The sequence below is a fragment of the Lissotriton vulgaris genome, chromosome 9 (assembly GCF_964263255.1).
Source record: "Lissotriton vulgaris chromosome 9, aLisVul1.2, whole genome shotgun sequence".
Classification (NCBI taxonomy): Eukaryota; Metazoa; Chordata; class Amphibia; order Caudata; family Salamandridae; genus Lissotriton; species Lissotriton vulgaris.
This window is the reverse complement of record NC_141697.1, coordinates 389,686,642-389,704,688: the sequence shown is the minus strand read 5'-3', so window position 1 is coordinate 389,704,688 and position 18,047 is coordinate 389,686,642. Positions and strand designations below refer to the sequence as shown.

Below are 18,047 nucleotides of genomic sequence, written 5' to 3'. Positions count from 1 at the left end.
TTCTGTCCTTACTTTTCATTTGTTTGTGTACTTGCCACTTACTTTTCTCCGTTTCTGTTGGTTGTAGCATACTATTTCCAGTTGTTCATATGTTTTTCTGATCAGAGGCCCATGGCCCAAGTACTCTATTTCATCCACTGAACTTCTTTGTTATTGTGAGCAAGCGTGCGCAACCCCCAACGGACGCTTACAGACTTTTGTTGAACATCTTTGCTACTGTGAGCAATTTCCAAATGATCTCTGGGCTGCTCTGTGAATGGGGCGCGACTGGGGGAATTCTTGCATTCTCTTTGTTGTTCCGTGAAGCAGATGGTGCTAATGTGGTGGATGCTTTCTTGTTGCGGACAAAAGGGAGCATTCTAATGTGCTTTATCTCCAGTGTGCACCTCGGCTGCACTAGAGTTCCTGTTTGTTCAGCCCTTTGTTTACTGGCCATCAAGCAGTTAGTGGCAATTGTAAAGGAGAACAATGGCTGGAGCAATCATAGAAAACATCAGCTTCAAGAAGCTCTGCATTGTCCGGTGATATTGCTCATTTTTCAAGTGCAGGCATTTCTGTTAAGAGGCTTAATTGGTGAGTGAGAAGTTTTCATTTGCCTTCTGATCTGGTATCTTTCATTTGTTTGATTTGTTGCTCTATCCTTCATCCATCCATGCATCTATCTACATTTCCATCCTGCCGACCAACACTTATACCTATTTATCCATCCGTTCATTCATTTCTGCAGTATTTCCTGCGCTGCTTGCCTATATCTCTTAGATTTTAAAGTTAAAACCTAGCACTTCTTTATTGCCGTTGATTGTTGGTTGGAACCATTGACATGGTTGCAGGATTTCCAACCCCTGCACCCTTAAAGAGAGTTGTAATGATATGATGAATGCCTCTTTGCTATAACTCTCTGTGCCCCACTATTGAATTTTAGAGCCAGCGTGAGATCTCATATCCAAGCTGCCATGTATAATAACAGGAATATTGCACTGCATTCGTGGCTTCCTCAATTCCAAACTATACGAATTATATTATCTCTTTCTGCCTCAGCCCCCTGACCTGCAAAAGCATGAGGAAAAGACTTGTATTTAAAATTAAGTATTTTAAAATGTCTTGAATATAGAGTAGATGAGTCAAAATGGAAGTTACATTTGTAGTTTAAAGTTGATCTGTTTCAACACAAGTAGATATCTAACATAATATAAGATGTGTCAGAAGGTGTGGACACATGCACCTGCTCATTTAGAACGGAGTATAAATAATTTGGTAAAGGCTATGTTTGGAAGTGGGGTGACTTGAGTCATCGTCATGTAGGTTGGAGGGGAAAATGAAAATGAAGTTCAAAAGTTGCAGCATTAACAAATCACAACTCCAGACACTTAACAGAACTGATAATTGGAATGTGGATCGCATTCAGAAAAGTGGTGAGGGGCCATCCCTCCTCCACCACCCTCGGGCATCTCATCCTTGTAGACCTCCTACTGAACAATTCCTAACTGCAAAACAGAAGAATGACAACTCCATCAAACACAGGCGTTGCCCAGCATAGCCTCACTGCTTCAGTCTATTGAATGTAAACAACTTTCTTGAACAAGTAGCACCCTTTGCACATTAGTTTATATTGCTCAGCAGATACTACAATTCCGTGATCAACCTTTCTGTGATTGGAGTACAAAATTTGGTCTGATCTGGTGACTTAGTGGACTAATGCGTCCACTCTAGTGGCCTGTGTTTGACTTCATGGTCGCAGGTTAAAATCTCGGTGGGTCCAGTGAACCTTTCACTTTTAAACCTTCAACCTTCTGAGGTCGATAAAATGAATACCATTGAGTTGGTTGGGTAACAATAAACATCTATTATTCAGCGACAACATACCCTTTTGGGTGGATGTGCGCTTTACAAATACACGTTATGTTATATAGGTGGATACGGTTTACATTTAAGCACTGAGCTCATTGAGCTATTTGGTAAGATCTCTGCAAAAATGCATTCTTTTCTCCCCAGTGAGCTATTTAATCTGAGTGGAACCTGTGGGCTGCATGTTCACACTGACTTCAACAGCCCTTTTACTTTTTCAGACAATACAAAACAGCTCCCATTATGAAGTATTTTGAAATTATTTTTAAAATGTGCGTGTCTGTTCATCCATCCGTGTCCACACGTGAATATCTGCATGCGAGTGGGCACTTTGTCAATACACTTTATTGAGGATCAACATCTGAAGAACACCCCACTGCAATGCTTCAGAAAAATTGTAAGAAAATAAACACACTTTCTACAAAGAACATAGCCCAGCACAGTCAAATTTAATTGGGATCCGCACAGCCCAGGCCAAAATCCTGGGGGTTTATATCACTGATATCTTTGAGAGGAGTACATTATCCTGGTACGATTTCCAGTAATTAAAAGGTTATTTGAAGGCCATCATCTCTCAAAGCGCACCTAGAAGTCAGTTCTGGAGCAGCAGGTTTAAAGCATTAACTCCAGTCCCAGTCAGAGAGGCTTGGGACAGTGACAAGGGCATGCATCGTGTGGCCACGAGCAGGGTACTGAAAAACTCACACCAAAAGGCTGTTTTTTTCATTCGAACTTTCAACGCGCTCCCAGAAGCCATGTTGTAATTGCATCCATTTCAGTGAGATTTGGCAGGTTCTTCAGGATGTTGGTAGTCAACTGACCTGTTCATCTTTAATGTGCTTCCTCCCTCGTATCTTTAACCGTACCCCAGAACGCTCCCCCGTCCTTGCTTGCCCGTCCCCACCACCCCTGATTTTGAATCCATCTTCCCTGCCACAAAAAAGTGCTAAGGCTGCATCACTGCGTTTTTATTATATTTACTTTCAACATGGTGGAAAGTAAAGAAAATAAAAGTGGTATTACACAGTCAACACTAGACACATCATAGCACTTTTATTTTTTCTTTAATTTCTGCCATGCTGCCCAGTGGCCGCACTGCTATGGAACATGAAAAAAAAGCATTGACCAGTCCAATAGATCTCAGATAGGTGAAATCTATTGGCTTTGCTTATGCTTGTTAAAAAATACTGCCAAATAGTCCACTGGCAAAGCATGAGGGGTTTCTTTCTTTTAACATTCTATATGCGGTCAAGTAGTCTCCAACATTCCTATTTTTAAGTCTTTATTCAATGACTGTTTGCCTATTGCAATGTCACGGTACCGTGTAATTATTTGGTATTATCCTTGATTGTTAATAATTTTATTGAACGCAAATGTTCATGGCCCTAACTTTGATTGCCCAGAATTTTTTAGTGACATAGCTAAGACGGTTACCGAATGGGGAGACACTAAGATTCTTTGGGGTGTAGACTTTAACTTGGTCAGAGACTCGGACAGGGACAGATCTGCCAGACCTGTCAGGAACCCATCGGCGGCTGCTAAGAAGCTTGAAGAGGTCATAGTGCGTTTGGATGTGTGTGACGTGTGGCGCGAGAGGAATGCAGAGAAGGAGGGCTATAACCACTATTTGGCGTACCACAATATACATACACAAATTGATTACTGGATGGTTTCAAATGCATTGATAAATAAGGTACGGCACTGTTCGGTGCTACCGCGCACGCTCTCAGACAACTCCCCGCTACTGATAGTGTTGGAGACCCCGGGTAGGCGACTGCCGCCGTTTACGTGGAGATTTCCCCCTACTCCTTACTAGTGTTTAGGGAGGAGATGGCTGAAGCCATTGACACCTTCTTTGACACGAACGTTGGCTTGGTGGATGATTTCCAAACGCCGTGGGAGGCGTTTAAGGTCTACATTGGAGGTGTAGCGATGGCTAAGCATTCGGGGGTCCTTAGAGCTTTACGTAAGACTCTGACGGATGTTGAGGGAAAACGAAAAGGTCTAGAGCGGCAACGGCTTGAGGTGGGCAGCGAGACTATAGACAAGGAACTTAAGGAGGTCCTGGAGGAATACCATGCGACCGCGGATAGCGAAGTGAAACATTTAGGCAAGTGTGCCACAGCGCGCGTTTATGGTGAAGGGGAGAGGCCGGGATCTGTGTGGCTCGCTTAATGAAGACGAGGCGAGGCAAGACGCTAGTTACTGAGATCAAGTCAGAAGGAGGGGAGCTTTTGACAGAGGAGGCCGAGGTAGCGGAACGCTTCCAGCAATATTATACAGAGCTATACAGCTCCCGGTCAACGGGAACTGATGAACAAATAGTTGAATACCTGAAGCATATCTAGCTTCCCTTTCTTTCAAATGCACACAGGGAATTATTATGCACCCGATAGAAAGGGATGAGATAATTGAAGCGATGGGCAGCATGAAGAAGGGAAGCGCTCCGGGGACAGATGGTTTGATAGTTGCCTTTTATAAGGCATTCCTAGAACAACTGCTCCCGCACCTTGCTACCCTATTTGATGACATGTGTGAAAGGGGCACTATACCCCCATCTATGAGGGAGGCTTTGCTAGTTGCTATCCCAAAGCCGGGTAAACCGTTGGACGAGTGTAGTTCGTTCGGTCCACTGTCTCTTCTTAACGTTGATGTTAAAATATTCGCCCAGGTCTTGGCCACTAGGCTCGCACTGATGGCACATATCTTGGTAGCCCCTGAACAGGCGGGATTTATTCCGTCAAGGAATTTAACATATAATCTCCGCACAGTCTTTGGTGTTATGCAGCACACCCGACAGGACACAAAGGCGGTGGCAGTTTTCCTAGATATGGAAAAAGCATTTGATTACGTGGAATGGTCATTTTTAACGCGAGTTCTGCAGAGGATGGGGGCAGTGTTTTTACAAATGCTGAGGACTCTACTACAAACCAACGGCCATGGTGCGAATTGGTGATATGGTCACGGCCTCTTTTAATAACACTAGAGCCACAAGACAGGGCTGCCCACTGTTCCCGCTGTTGTACGCCCTGGTAGCGGAGCCATTGGCATGCGCATTGAGGGAGTATCACAGGAATAAAGGCATCAGGTTCCCGACGTATAGAATAGTAGTATCTACATATGCGGATGATACGCTATTGTATGTAAGAGACCCGGAAAACAACTTAGCACCGATTATTAGGGAGGTAATCCGATTTGGTGCGCTATCTGGACTCCGGGTTAACTGGGGCAAATCCCTAGTGTTCCCGCTGACACCAAACACTACCGAATTCGACATGGAAAATCCATTACTGTGGACTATGGACTCTGTGCGGTACTTAGGCGTGCAACTCCACACGGATGCGGATATAGTTTTTAGGGAAAACTACGGCACGGTCATTTCCCGATTAGAAGACGAGGTCGATTTGTGGTTCTGTCTACCATTGTCCTTGATGGGGTGTATTTCTATTATGAAAATGGTGGTGCTGCCCAGACTCTTGTTCTTTTTCACAAATATCCCGCTGGTGCTGGTGCTGGTGCTGCCACGCATATTTTTTCACAGACTGAGGCAATTGATGTTAAAGCTGGCATGGGGAGGAAGGCAAGCTAGGGTGAAGTGGGGAGTGCTCATGCTGCCGTATCACCTGGGCGGACTGGGTGCGCCGGACTTCAAACTATATTATAGGGCGGCCCAAGGAGCACAGCTGCACGCTTGGATCCACGGAGATGCAGACGTCCCGTATTTACGACTAGAGAAACTCTTTGCTGACCCTATCCCTCTGCCAGCAACTATCATGGAGCCTGTATACCGTAGAACGGGCATTTTAGACTCATTGAATACCACTCGGCATGCGTGTCACTGTCTATTACTGAACCAAGTAGGTGCTTTGTTGTACTCTCCAGCCATGCCTCTAGAGTGGATGAGATGGATAGGACCCCTCACTGAACAGGGTGTAGTTCAGGCATAGTGTGAACTTAAAGAAGAGGTAGACGGAGATCTGTTCCGCGATGGAGTAGTCTGCATGCTGGAGCAGGCGGTGGGCTAAATGGAGGAGGTCTCACTGCTGACTAGATTTCAATTTCATAGAGCTAGAAGGGCTCTTAGGGCGCAATTGGGGGATAGTATGGAGGAGCCCTCGGAAGTACTGGAGTTGACGCATGTTATCACAAGCGATTCCCCCCGCAAACTGGTTACGTCTATCTACAGGATAGCGATGTCGCACAGGTCACATAAGTACAATGCGGCCAGACTTGCATGGCAACGTGATTTGAATGTGCAATTGGAGGACGACAAGTGGGTTTATTGCTACACGAACACTAGGAAAGTGTCACTGCATGGTAGGCATAGGTTAGTGCATTTTAAGTTTCTGAACAGGATCTACTATACCCCTGAACGGCTGTGCAGATATGGCTTACGAGATAATGCCTGGTGTGAGAGGTGTGATTCGCCAGCTGCAGATTTTATGCATCTGGCATGGTTGTGTCCAGGAGTTTATTCTTACTGGGAAAGTGTGTTTGAGGATTTGGGTAGAGTGGTCGACCTGAGTCTTACACCGGACCCACTGATGGCACTGTTGGAAAATACAAAGGCGCTACCTAAGGCGGCGCGCAGACTGGTCAATATGGGGCTGCTTATTGCCAAGAGACGAGTGGCTTTGTGATGGATGAGGGGGCCAACCCTGACGTTGCAACAGTGGTCCCGGGATATGATTTGTTGCTCTACACAGTCGGACGCATACAGTGAGCTTCTGCCCCCCAGAAGCAGACCAGAAAACTTTTGGGGCTTGTATGTCTCTTACATGCAGCATGAGGAACGACACGCAGCGGAGGAGGCAGATGGTTTAAATGCCAGAAGATCTGAGAGTGTGAGCGAGCCAGCGGGGATTGGCTGAGGACTCGAAGGCTACGTACAGAGGGGTTGGGGTATGACAGTGCAGTGGCGGGAATGTGGCGGCCGTGTGTATGGCTCATTGAGGGGGGGGGAATTATGGCACTAGGGTGTGTGGGGTTGGCGTCTGTTGCGGGTTTGTTACTGATGGGTAGTTCAGCGAGCTGCACTATAGAGGGTTAACCTTCTAACATAGTGTTGGGTCCTAATAACTGTACCCTCACCTTTGCGGTTCCCCGGTCCCTTTTATTCTCCCAAATTGATGATTGACGCCGCCTGCCCATGTAGGGATGTTGGCTAAATGGCTGTGTATATTCAATCACTGCGTGTGATACTTGTATCCTGTACTGACAGATTGAATTTTGGATGAAGTGCCTTGTAACTGTCAAACTGTTGCAATGAAGAAAATTAATTTTAAAAAAATAAAAAAAATTACTGAACGCAAATGTGCAGAAAATAGTTCATGCATATTCAAAGTTCTATTCACTACTATCCTGTTAGTCACCCTCATAGTACACCCACAGGCTAGTGCAATGTGGATTCTTTTCATGCTGAACTTCAAAATGGAGCCATGAGGGGGGATTCCAATGGCATTCCATGCTCCCATTGGGCTTCTGTTAGACACATCTCCTGGCAACCTTTGAGGTCACTGCCATTCACGTGTCACTTAAAGTTCACAAGGGATGGGTCCTCAAGGGAATACCAACCTATGATAAGGATTCAGCCATACCGCTTACTGCCATCTCACCGGGAAAAACTAAGGAGCAGCAGGCTGGGGTGCAAGAGGTTATGGTGCAGATGCTTGATCATGGAAAGGGACAGAGCTATAAAGGCAGATAGGTGCGCTCAGATGGATCCTGGGGAAATCAGTATATGTGGCGAATTTGGAGGAACTTCCCCATGCCAAGGAAAATAAAAGAATAAAAACAATGTAGTTAATGATTTTGCCTTTAAAACTGCAGGACAATCAAACAATTTCAGTTTGAGACACTTAAAAAAATACAAATATGAAACATACAAGCAACCACCAGGAGCCTGATGGACTTACCTATTCTGAGCATTTCCAAATTTTCCAAAAGGGTCTCCAGCCATTCCCCCGTCACCAATAAATATATAGAGGTAACCATCATCTCCGAACAGTAGTTGTCCTCCGTTGTGATTTGATGCTGGCTCATCTACTTCCAGAATTATCCTGGTGAAGAAAAACAATGGATAATATAATTATCAAGGGCAGTCATAGCGAAGATGACTACTAGTCCACTACAATGTTAGACTTTCTAAGACATGCAGAGCAATTTGTGAATATTCAAGAGTGAATTTATTGAATGAAGATACAATCATAATTGCACAACCATGCCGCCCAGAGCACTCTCACAGAATATTACATAAGCACACAATCCTCCCAAGAAAAGAAGTAACAAATATTTGTAATAAAATATGCTGCATTCATTCACATTAAAAATGTAATTGTACCATGGTTACCAACCACAATACAACAACTAATATGGCCAACTTCAACGAGTGTGAAAAAATTAGGAAAGGGTAAAATTCATGTAATTTGTACTTGTGTAATTACATACAATTTCAGAAAAATTATGTGAAATACAAAACTGGCACATGGTGCTATATTTTAGCGCAAAATAAATTTTGGTATCCATTTTGGACGATGCAAGGCCGTTTTTGGCACCAAAATAATACTGCAAAAAACACAAATGGTGAAAACAGAAGTTGCCCGATTCCTTGCCGTTCCCGTGCGCTAGGGATAATTTTTTGCCACTCACTGCGCATCATTACGTGGCCTGGCATAATAGTGTACTTTGGGGAATTTTGAGTATGAAAGTAGCGAAATTATACACGATTGCGCAAGCGTAACAGAATTTTCACCCGGGCCTAGGAAAAATATATTATTCTTGAAGCAACTGACATATGACAATAGGTAGGGGATGCCAAGTATATTTGGAGTTTAAAATTGACCTGTTTCAAAACAAGTAGAGATATAACTTAACAAAAGATGTGTCAGGAAGTGTGGACACACATACACACGCTCATTTTGGACTGCACATAAATATAGTGCATTAATTATATTACAGCCCCTTTACGACTCAGGCACAAAGGACGTCTGTATCCATTACTGCATCCATATTGCATTTATCAACCCGCAACAGCCTCCATTTTAAACTGAAGCAGGAATTGTCTATATCTGCTGTTGGAAGCCAGAGTCCCCGTCTCACACCACTGTCACCAAGTGCGAGACCCAGGACTCCCCACTCAACGTTATGCCAAGTAAGAACACCGTTTGAGATAGCCCTGCTCACCCCCTTAGTAGCTTGACACGCATAGCCAGGCCTATCTCCAAGGGACAAATGTACAGTCTGTGCAACCATGCCCACAGTAACCCCCTGGTGACACCACAAATGGATTGATAAAACGAGTATAAACTTTATATAAAAAGATATACGATCAGACCACACGATACAAGAGCCAACATATAATAAATGGTACTATTCGTTCCAGCTGGCCGGTAGGTTCAAATCCCCAACCACCACTTTCAAAATGCTATGCTGGTCGCAATGCTAGAATTACACACGTTGCAATGGACAAACAATAATACACTGCGTAACGATACAATCCTGTGCTGGGCAAAGGATAAATAATACAATGCGTAACGATACACCCCTGTACCTTGCAATGGGAGAAATAATGAAATGGGTACCGCTACAATTATGTACTGCACAATGAAGGAATAATGCAATGCGTCACACCCCAATCATGTACTTTGCTATAAAGAGCTAATGCAATGTGGGCCGCTACAACCATGTACTTTGCAATTAAGGAATAATGCAATGCGTAGCGCTACAATTGTGTACTTCGTTAGGCAGTAATAATGTCAGGCGTCATAAGACAGCTCATCAGTTCGTTAGCAGCAATATTGGCAATGTGTATTACGACAATCAGCCTCTTCGATAACAGTTGCCCCCCACACGGTTCAACGATGACTTAGAGTACAGCTTCTTACTCTGGCCCCAGTAGTGGCACTCCTTTCATCAGTACGGGCCCCCACTCTGAGCCGAAACACAGGCCCACATCATCAGAAGGACTGAGAGGCCGAGAGAGTGTCCCTCCGAGCCCGCACCCCGCCCAGGTAGTAATCCACGTTACCTGGGGGTGCGACCCCACTATCCTCTCCACCTTCCGCGAACTTGGCCTTCCGTGCAGAACTTTCTCAACGGGCCTCAGCGGCTCGGCCTGGCAGCTCAGCTCCTCCGGGACTGCCAGTCCAGGTTTGACTGTTAGGAAGGTCTCAGGCGGCCACAGGGCACACGTACCCCACACCCCAAGATTACTTTACTCCGGGTGCACGTTCACCATCGCACCCTTCGGGTCTCCTCTGGCACGAAGCACACACACAATGCTGAAGGGACTCCACATTAACTCCGAGTGCACGCTCACCAGGCACTCCTTTCTGTGGTCTCAGTTGGCACCAAGACACACACACCTTGTTGCCGAGACTCACTTTCTTCCAGTGCACACAATGATCAGTCGATCACCTCCACAGTCCCAGGTTGCACCCAAGCACGCACACTGCTTAACTGTGACTTACTCCACCTACGGTGCCCCGATATCCAGGCACTCTTCACCAACACCTTCAGCCGCACCTCAACACGCTCACCGTGTCAGAGCCTCACTTCTCCTTCGGTGCACTCGATGCCCAGGCACTCTTCACCAATGCCTACCGGTGCAACCTGACACGCACCCTGCGCGTCCGAGACTCACTCCACTTCCAATGCACACGTTGATAAGGTGCTCCTCACCAACACCTCCTGTGCACCACAACACACACTCTGCGCGTCCGAGACTCACTCCAGCTTCGATGCACACATTGATAAGGCACTCCTCACCAATGCCTCCTGTGCACCATGACACGCACTCTGTGCGTCCGAGACTCACTCCAGCTTCGATGCACACGCCGACCAGTGGCTCTTCACCAGCGCCTGCCATGCACCACGACACGCACCCAGCGCGTCTGAGACTCACTTGAGCTTCTGTGCACACGTTGACCAGGCGCTCTCCACTAACGCCTCCTGTGCACCACGACACGCACTCTGTGCGTCGGAGTCTAGCTGCTCCTCCGTGTGTCCAAGATTACAGGGCACACTTTCTGAGGGTCTCAAGCTGCCACACCACGCGCTCACCGTGTCGCTTGAAACTTCCCCGGAAACATTTATGTTCCTGGGTTTCCAAACAGGGAGCCAGCTCACCTCGGGCCCTTGGGGTTACAAGACACAGCACAAAGCACAGTCTTCATCAAGCAGGGGGACCCCACACACCGAGCACAGTGCCAACAGCCTCTTTCTTGGTTAGAACAGCAAACTGCAGGCCAGCCCCAGATCACGAAGCAATGATTGGTCCTTCCCCATCAGTCTCTTCAGTTGTTCCTTCCTTAGCAGAGGTTCCTCTTGACCATGAAATGGGTCCAAACCTTTTCAGTTTAAATCTATTTCTGTTTCATTCCAACGTTCATGGGCCTCAGCTCTCATAGTTATACCCCTAAATGTCTTTGAAGTTGGTTGTGCTCAGGGATCCCTGACCCCAGCCTAAATCAGTTCTGGGTGTCTCCCTCCCAGTGTCACCTTTCTCCCTTTGATACTGGGGACCTGCATCCTTAATGACTCAGCAGGAGATGGTTCAATTGGTTTATAGCACCAGCCCAGGCCCTTTCACCACCCGGGCTTCTCCTCCCCCTAATCTCTAGATGCAGGGCAGCCTGGTGCCATCTCAACTCCTTGCCGATAACTAACCTGGAGCTAGACGTGGTTATTTCACAACTTATAAAGGTTGAGGATCGTTGTTTGAGCAAGCATCAAAGCAAGAGATCGATCCTATTATTTATACACAGTAGGAACTGCGAGTACCGAAAAAAGATTTACATTCAAGTAATCGAGTCAACACCAGTCTTCAGCCAGTAGATTGTTTGTCACCCATAGGGTGAAAACATCAAGTTTTTAAAGGTATTTAGGCTACATGGTAGGAGGCATTTGTCCAATTTTGATAAACAGAACGGATAGAAGATTATGTCTAATACAGATAACTTACTGAGATAGAAGCGCAAGCAGGAATCGCTTTAGCAGAAAAAATACAACAGGAACATACAACATTGGTAACCACTGGTAAAGAAAACCCTGATGAAGGCTCTGCCGAAACGCATTGGTAGCCAACAATTCAAACCTATGCTTTGAGAATGGGCAAACAAATATCATAACTGTGTTTTTCCCCTTTGGTAACCAACAACGAAAATCTATGTTTTGAGAATGGACAAACAAATATCATAATTGTTTTCTTCCTTTTCTTCTTTGTATGTCAGGTCTACCAGAACATAACAAATGAAGAAATAGATAAATGTAGGGTTGTTTACAATATATGTCAATCGGTGGTATGAATATTTATTATCATGTTGTGTATTTCTATTATTGTATGGATGATTAATTATGTCTGATATTTAATGTCTATCAATTTTTTATATCTAATCTGTTTTTTAAAAAGTTGACAAAAAGTAAGAATATGATAAGAAAAAAATAAATCAAAAATATATATTTTTCTACACATGTTGTTTTGTGCATTTTTGATTGTATAGTAATCTACAGGTTACAAGCTTCTACAAAAATATCTAGCACTGAACCCGGTGCATCACTCTTCTTCCCAATGCCATCTCAACCCCTCCCTGAGTCAAGACCTCTCCCAGCTCCTCTCACCTCACAAATCCAGGCAGTCAATCCTCATTTAGGAGAGACACAGAGAAATGCTTAAAGCACAAAACTCAGCCACTTTCTAAAAGAGTGGTTTCTGAACACACAGTGACAAAAATACTTTCATAGAAAGATGTGTTATGACGCCGTGAGATCATACATACTAAACTTCACCTCTCCATTTTTAACTTATAGGAAACTAGGCTAACAAACACAACACCCAGCCTCCCCCATTCTGTCCTATGGGCAGGATGGCCTTTCAGCAGTTAAAAACGAAATGGAGTGTTTTTCACTGTCAGGACATAACACACACCTTGATATATGTCCTGCCTTTTACCTACACTGCACCCTGCCCAGGGGTTACCCGGGACCTACCACATGGGTGCCCACTGTGTAGCAAAAGGGAAAGTAAGGCCTGACAAGTGGTTGCACTTGTCAGGACAATATGCTAACTTGACAAACTGCACGCAGGCCCTACACTGCAGGCCTGAGTTCCCTTCTCCACGCTCCTTTGCATTACTAGCCCTGGCACACACAGAGCACATCACTAGGGACTTTACTAGTAAGGCAAACATACCTATCATGGTCACCAATTACCATTACACTTTACATAGGCAACACTTTTACTTTGACACTGATCAGCAGCAAAGTACCCAAAGCATCTAAATTGGCAACTCTATGTCAGGAAAACAGTCTAGGGGGAAAGAAAAAGGTTTAGGGAACTTCAGCCAAAAAGGCCAAGTCCTACATCTGCCCTTCCATTTTGATCAAAACTCAAAATGAGAAACCACGTGCCACGGCCTGAGTGCAGATCGCACGCCCATTTGGTAATACAGAACTGCAAATTCGCACAGCGCTACTATGTGTCACATGTTCACACAGTTGCACAGTGAGGAGTCACCCACCATACAGGGAAGATCAGCTGGAAACTACTGCACAGAGTTAGCACCCAAAAACTATGGCACCAGCCTCAGAAAGACTTTCTCCTTTTTTTTTTTGGGAGGTTGGTAGTAGTAGGGTGCAGAATTACCACTTGGGTAGTTCTCTGCAGAAGACCCCCCCCCCCCTGAAAATGTGCCATCTCCTCACGCTATGTAAAGTTTTTTTAAAGATGGTAGGTCTGTGTGTGGGGGGTACATATTAAAACTTAACTGCTATCATGTTGGTGTATATAATTAGCAGTTTTCTAAGGATACAATGGGGAAGGTTTGAGATTTTCTTTGAGCATCTCAATACTTCTCAAAGTACCCCAGAATCATTATTCATCTGCATCAAAAACTGGGTTGATGTGTTGCGTATCAAACGTAGGGGTATTAGTTTGATAAAGTCAGTGACATTTGCTATGTCTAGAGATAATATAGACATGGCTGGTTGTGGTGACGGTCTAGTTGTTAGAGGGCCGGAACCGGATGGGAGCGCAGCGGAAGCGGAAGGCGGCCATCTTGTAAAGGCACCGACCGCTGAGAAGTGAAGCGGTGTTCCCGGCACTCCGGGGAATTAAAGAGCTTAAACACACACAGTGGCCCTTGTCATTATTAAAGCGGGGTCTCCATAATGGCGACGAGGCTCGGGACTAACCTGTGGCACCGAGGGTAGGAGGACGAACTTCCGCACTCCGGAAATACAACGATTATTAAACGGAGGGGAGGCGGAGTCACATTCCCTACCACGGGAGTAGAGGCAATCAAACCCGGAGAGCGGCAGAGGACAGCACACATGCACAAGCAGACGTGGAGGTGCTTGTACCACGAGCAGCAGGCAGGAACAGTCGATCGTGAGAGGTGCAAAGAACGGTGCTGAGACACCAGACGGGGAGAGACCAGCCAGGTACAGTGAGCCACGTGGGACAACAGGCAACAGCACACCGCGCAGCAGAGTACAGGGGAGTGTTTACACACAAGTTCGGCCCCACCACGCCACGCTGGTGGGTCGGCAGGAAAGGGGCGGAGGGCCAGATACAGAAAGCAGGAGTGAACAGACATTGCTCCTGGCTACGGAGGGCGCGTCAGGGGGCACAGCAAGTAGGGAGCGTGGCAGAGAAGACAGAGACGCAAGACAGGCGCCAGGCATCCCGCCCAACCGCGAGAACCCAGCACGAGCAGGCCCCAGAGAGGGCAGGAAAATGGCGTCACAATCGACATCACTCACTCAAATGGTACCATTCCTCCCGAAAAGAGGGGAACCAGCCATGCCCTGGGAGGATTGGAAGAGGTACTTCCTAAACTACTTAGAGACACTAGAAGAGGAGAGTGAGGTGGCGTTTTCAAGCCCAATTAGAAAGAAGATCCTGTTACACAACCTGGGTCCGGAGGGACTCAGGGTTTTTGACACCATTGTCAAGGGGCAAAGGGACGGCACCGACACGGACGTGTACAGCCATGCCATTGAAGATCTAGACGCACACTACAGGCCCGTTGTGTGTGTAGCCATTGATAGACACAACTTCTTCCAGAGGAAACAAGAGGGAGGAGAGACGGTCGATGAGTATGTGGCCGCGCTGCAGAAGCTCGCACTGACATGTAAATTTGGGGCTCTCCATGATGAGCTAATAAGGGACCAAATCATAATGCACACGTCCAGCACACATGTCCAGGAAAAACTGTGGGTGAACGGTGATGCACCCCTGAAGGAGGTCTGGGCTCTAGTTAAGAAGGCGGAGATGTCCAAGCGCTGCGCCCAAGCAGCCAGAAGAGATGCAGGTGGCACACAGACAGTCTGCAGAATCATGACGAACCACAAAGGCGAAAGAACTAAGCAGAAGGATCCACCAAAGGGCCAAGATAATAGAAGGAGCTCACAAGCCGGAAGTGCAACTCAAAGGACAGGAAGAGGAGGAAGGCCAAGCTGTTACAGATGCGGTAGCACGTCGCATTTGGGAAATGACAAGGTATGCCCAGAGTTCAGGGCGAAATGTGCATACTATAGTGTCTTCGGACATTATGAAAAGGTATGTCGCCAAAATCCCAAGGGAGCCATGGTCAGATATGTAGACCAGGAACAACATGAAGAAGAAGAGAAAAAGACAGAGGAAGAAGAACTGGAGGAAGTCCTCTACATTGATGCCCAGATATTGGATGTGGAAGGCACAAATTCGGACAAACCCAGGTTGAACATTCACATTGGAGGAGTGCCCATAGAAATAATCGCGGACAGCGGAGCCCCCATCACCATTATACAAAGGCAAGTGTGGGAAGAGAAATTCGGAAAGAAAGTAAGGGAGGAGCTACATCCCTTGGATATACGACCCGTCACATACACGGGGCAAAGAATACCTATGTTAGGTTACTGTCCACTGCTGTTTGAGTTCAGAGGAAGACAAGCAAACTGCAAACTATACATTGCGGAGAAGGGGCCATCGGTGCTCAGTTGGAAGGACCAAGGAGCACTAGGAATACTACTAAACCCGGGAGGAGTAGAAAAGGTGATGCTGATGGACATAGAAGGATGCAGCGACAAGGAAGCATGGCGCAGGGAGTACCCCAAGGTATTCAATGGACAGATAGGGGAATTGGCCAACTACAAACACCTTATCAAATTGAAGGAGGGAGCCAAACCGGTCATACACAAAGTGAGGAACATCCCCTTCCGATGCCGGGAAGCAGTCCAGGCAGAACTTGACAGACTAGAAAAAGAGGAAGTGATACAGGCGATTGAGAGCGCAGAGTTGCTCTCGCCCTTGGTTGTAGCTCAGAAGCCCAATGGGAAGGTGAGGCTGTGTGTTGACCTCAGGGAACTTAACAAAAACATTGTGGTCGATAAGTTTCCTCTTCCCCGTATCAATGAGATGGTTCTCCACAGTGGATCTGTCGCCAGCCTACAACTAGGTGAAGCTTCATCCATCATGCAGTCACCTCACGTCTTTTATCACGCCCTTCGGTTGCTACAAGTTTGTCAGGATGCTTTTTGGGCTAGCATCGGCAGCCGCAGTTGTTTTTCAAAAACTTATGCATAGACTCTTCAGGAAGGTGGAAGGTGTTCAGTTCTTTCAGGACGACATCTTGGTCATGGGAGCGTCAAAACAAGAACACAATGCGAAGCTACACAGTATTACGCACGTTGCAGGAGAACGGGTTGACGGCGGAGTGTCAAAGTGCAAATTCGAGGTACCGTCAGTGGCCTACCTCGGTCATGAAGTGAGTGAGAGAGGCATAGAGCCAAAGAGAGCCAACATGCAAGCGATATTGGACGCGCCATCCCCAGGAAAGAAGGAGGACGTCAGGTCATTCCTGGGAATGGCTGAGTATTATAGCAAATTCATTCCCAATTTCGCCACTAAGACACACTGTCTGCGCCAGCTACTTAAAGAAAGGAACGGTTTCAAATGGAATAAGGAAGAGCAGGAGGAATTTGACAGGTTGAAACAGGAAATGAGTGAAACAATTCCCCTGAAAGGGTTTGATCCAGACGCAGACTCCATTCTCACCACTGATGCCAGTGACTGTGGTCTGGGGCAGTGTTAATGCAGAGATCAAGAAAGGGAGAGACATCGACAGTCAGCTTTGCCTCAAGGTCGTTGGCGCCCAATGAGGAGAAATTTAGCGTCATAGAAAAAGAGATGCTAGCGGTGGTGTGGGCCGATGGAACGGTTCAGGCAGTATCTCTGGGGTGCAAAATTTCTGGTAAGAACAGACCACAAACCCTTGATAAAGGTGTTGACCTCAAATGGCCTTGCCCATGCTACACCAACGATTGCTAAGATGACACTGAGCTTGTTAGACTTTGTGTACGATGTAGAGCACATACCGGGCCCACAGAACAAGGTGGCTGACTTCCTGAGTCGAGCAGCGGCCAAGGAAGAAGCAGGCAAGCAAACGACCCCGAAGTGGGATGGGTATGTGGTGGCTACCATACCGGATATGGAGGAGGTGATCAGTGCACAAGAGTGGGAAGAAGCCTACAAAGCGGACGAAGAGCTGGAAACGATAAAAGGGTACGTTGTCCATTGATGGCCGGAAAAGAGACACCTCCCGGAAACACTGAGGAGATTCTGGGAAGTAAGAGATGAGATGTCATTGGGGGAGAATCCTTTGTTCCTTCTGAGGGGCGACAAGGTGGTTCCTCCTCGAGGAATAATAGATCATCTACTGACCTTGTTGCATGAAGGACACCAGGAGATCACCAAGACCAAAGCCCTGGCTAGACAAGCGTACTGGTGGTCAGCCATCGATGCACAAGTAGAACGATATGTAAGGCAATGTGAGTCCTGTTCCAAAGAGGACAAATCCCAAAGCATGCTGAGACCACCGTTAGGAAAATTCCCGGTGCCGGATGGACCATGGGAGATGGTGTCTGTCGACATCATGGAACCTATTCTCAACATGGAAGGAATACAAAAGTACGCCATTGTGTTAATTGACAAATATTCCAAGTGGCCAGAGGTGGAAGTGAAGGAAGCTGTAGACACTGAGACGGTGATAACCTTTTTGAGAGACATATTCCTCAAGGAAGGGATTCCAAAAATTATCACGTGCGACAACGGGTCGCAGTTTACATCAGTGAAATGGGAAGCCTTTGTATCCAGGAATGGCATAGAAGTCAAGCACACACCCATATATCACCCTGCAGGAAATGGACAAGTGGAGCGTTTTAAC

At 46.4% G+C, this 18,047-nt stretch overlaps 1 protein-coding gene across 1 annotated transcript in view; it reads right to left on the bottom strand.

Moving 5' to 3' along the window:
* Positions 1 to 18,047, bottom strand: part of HHIPL1 (HHIP like 1) — a 154,386-nt gene that overhangs the window by 90,809 nt on the left and 45,530 nt on the right. The window contains exon 3 of the mRNA XM_086937760.1: positions 7,761 to 7,904. Within this exon, the coding sequence (XP_086793886.1) occupies positions 7,761 to 7,904 (144 nt within the window). The remainder of the gene's footprint in view (positions 1 to 7,760; positions 7,905 to 18,047) is intronic.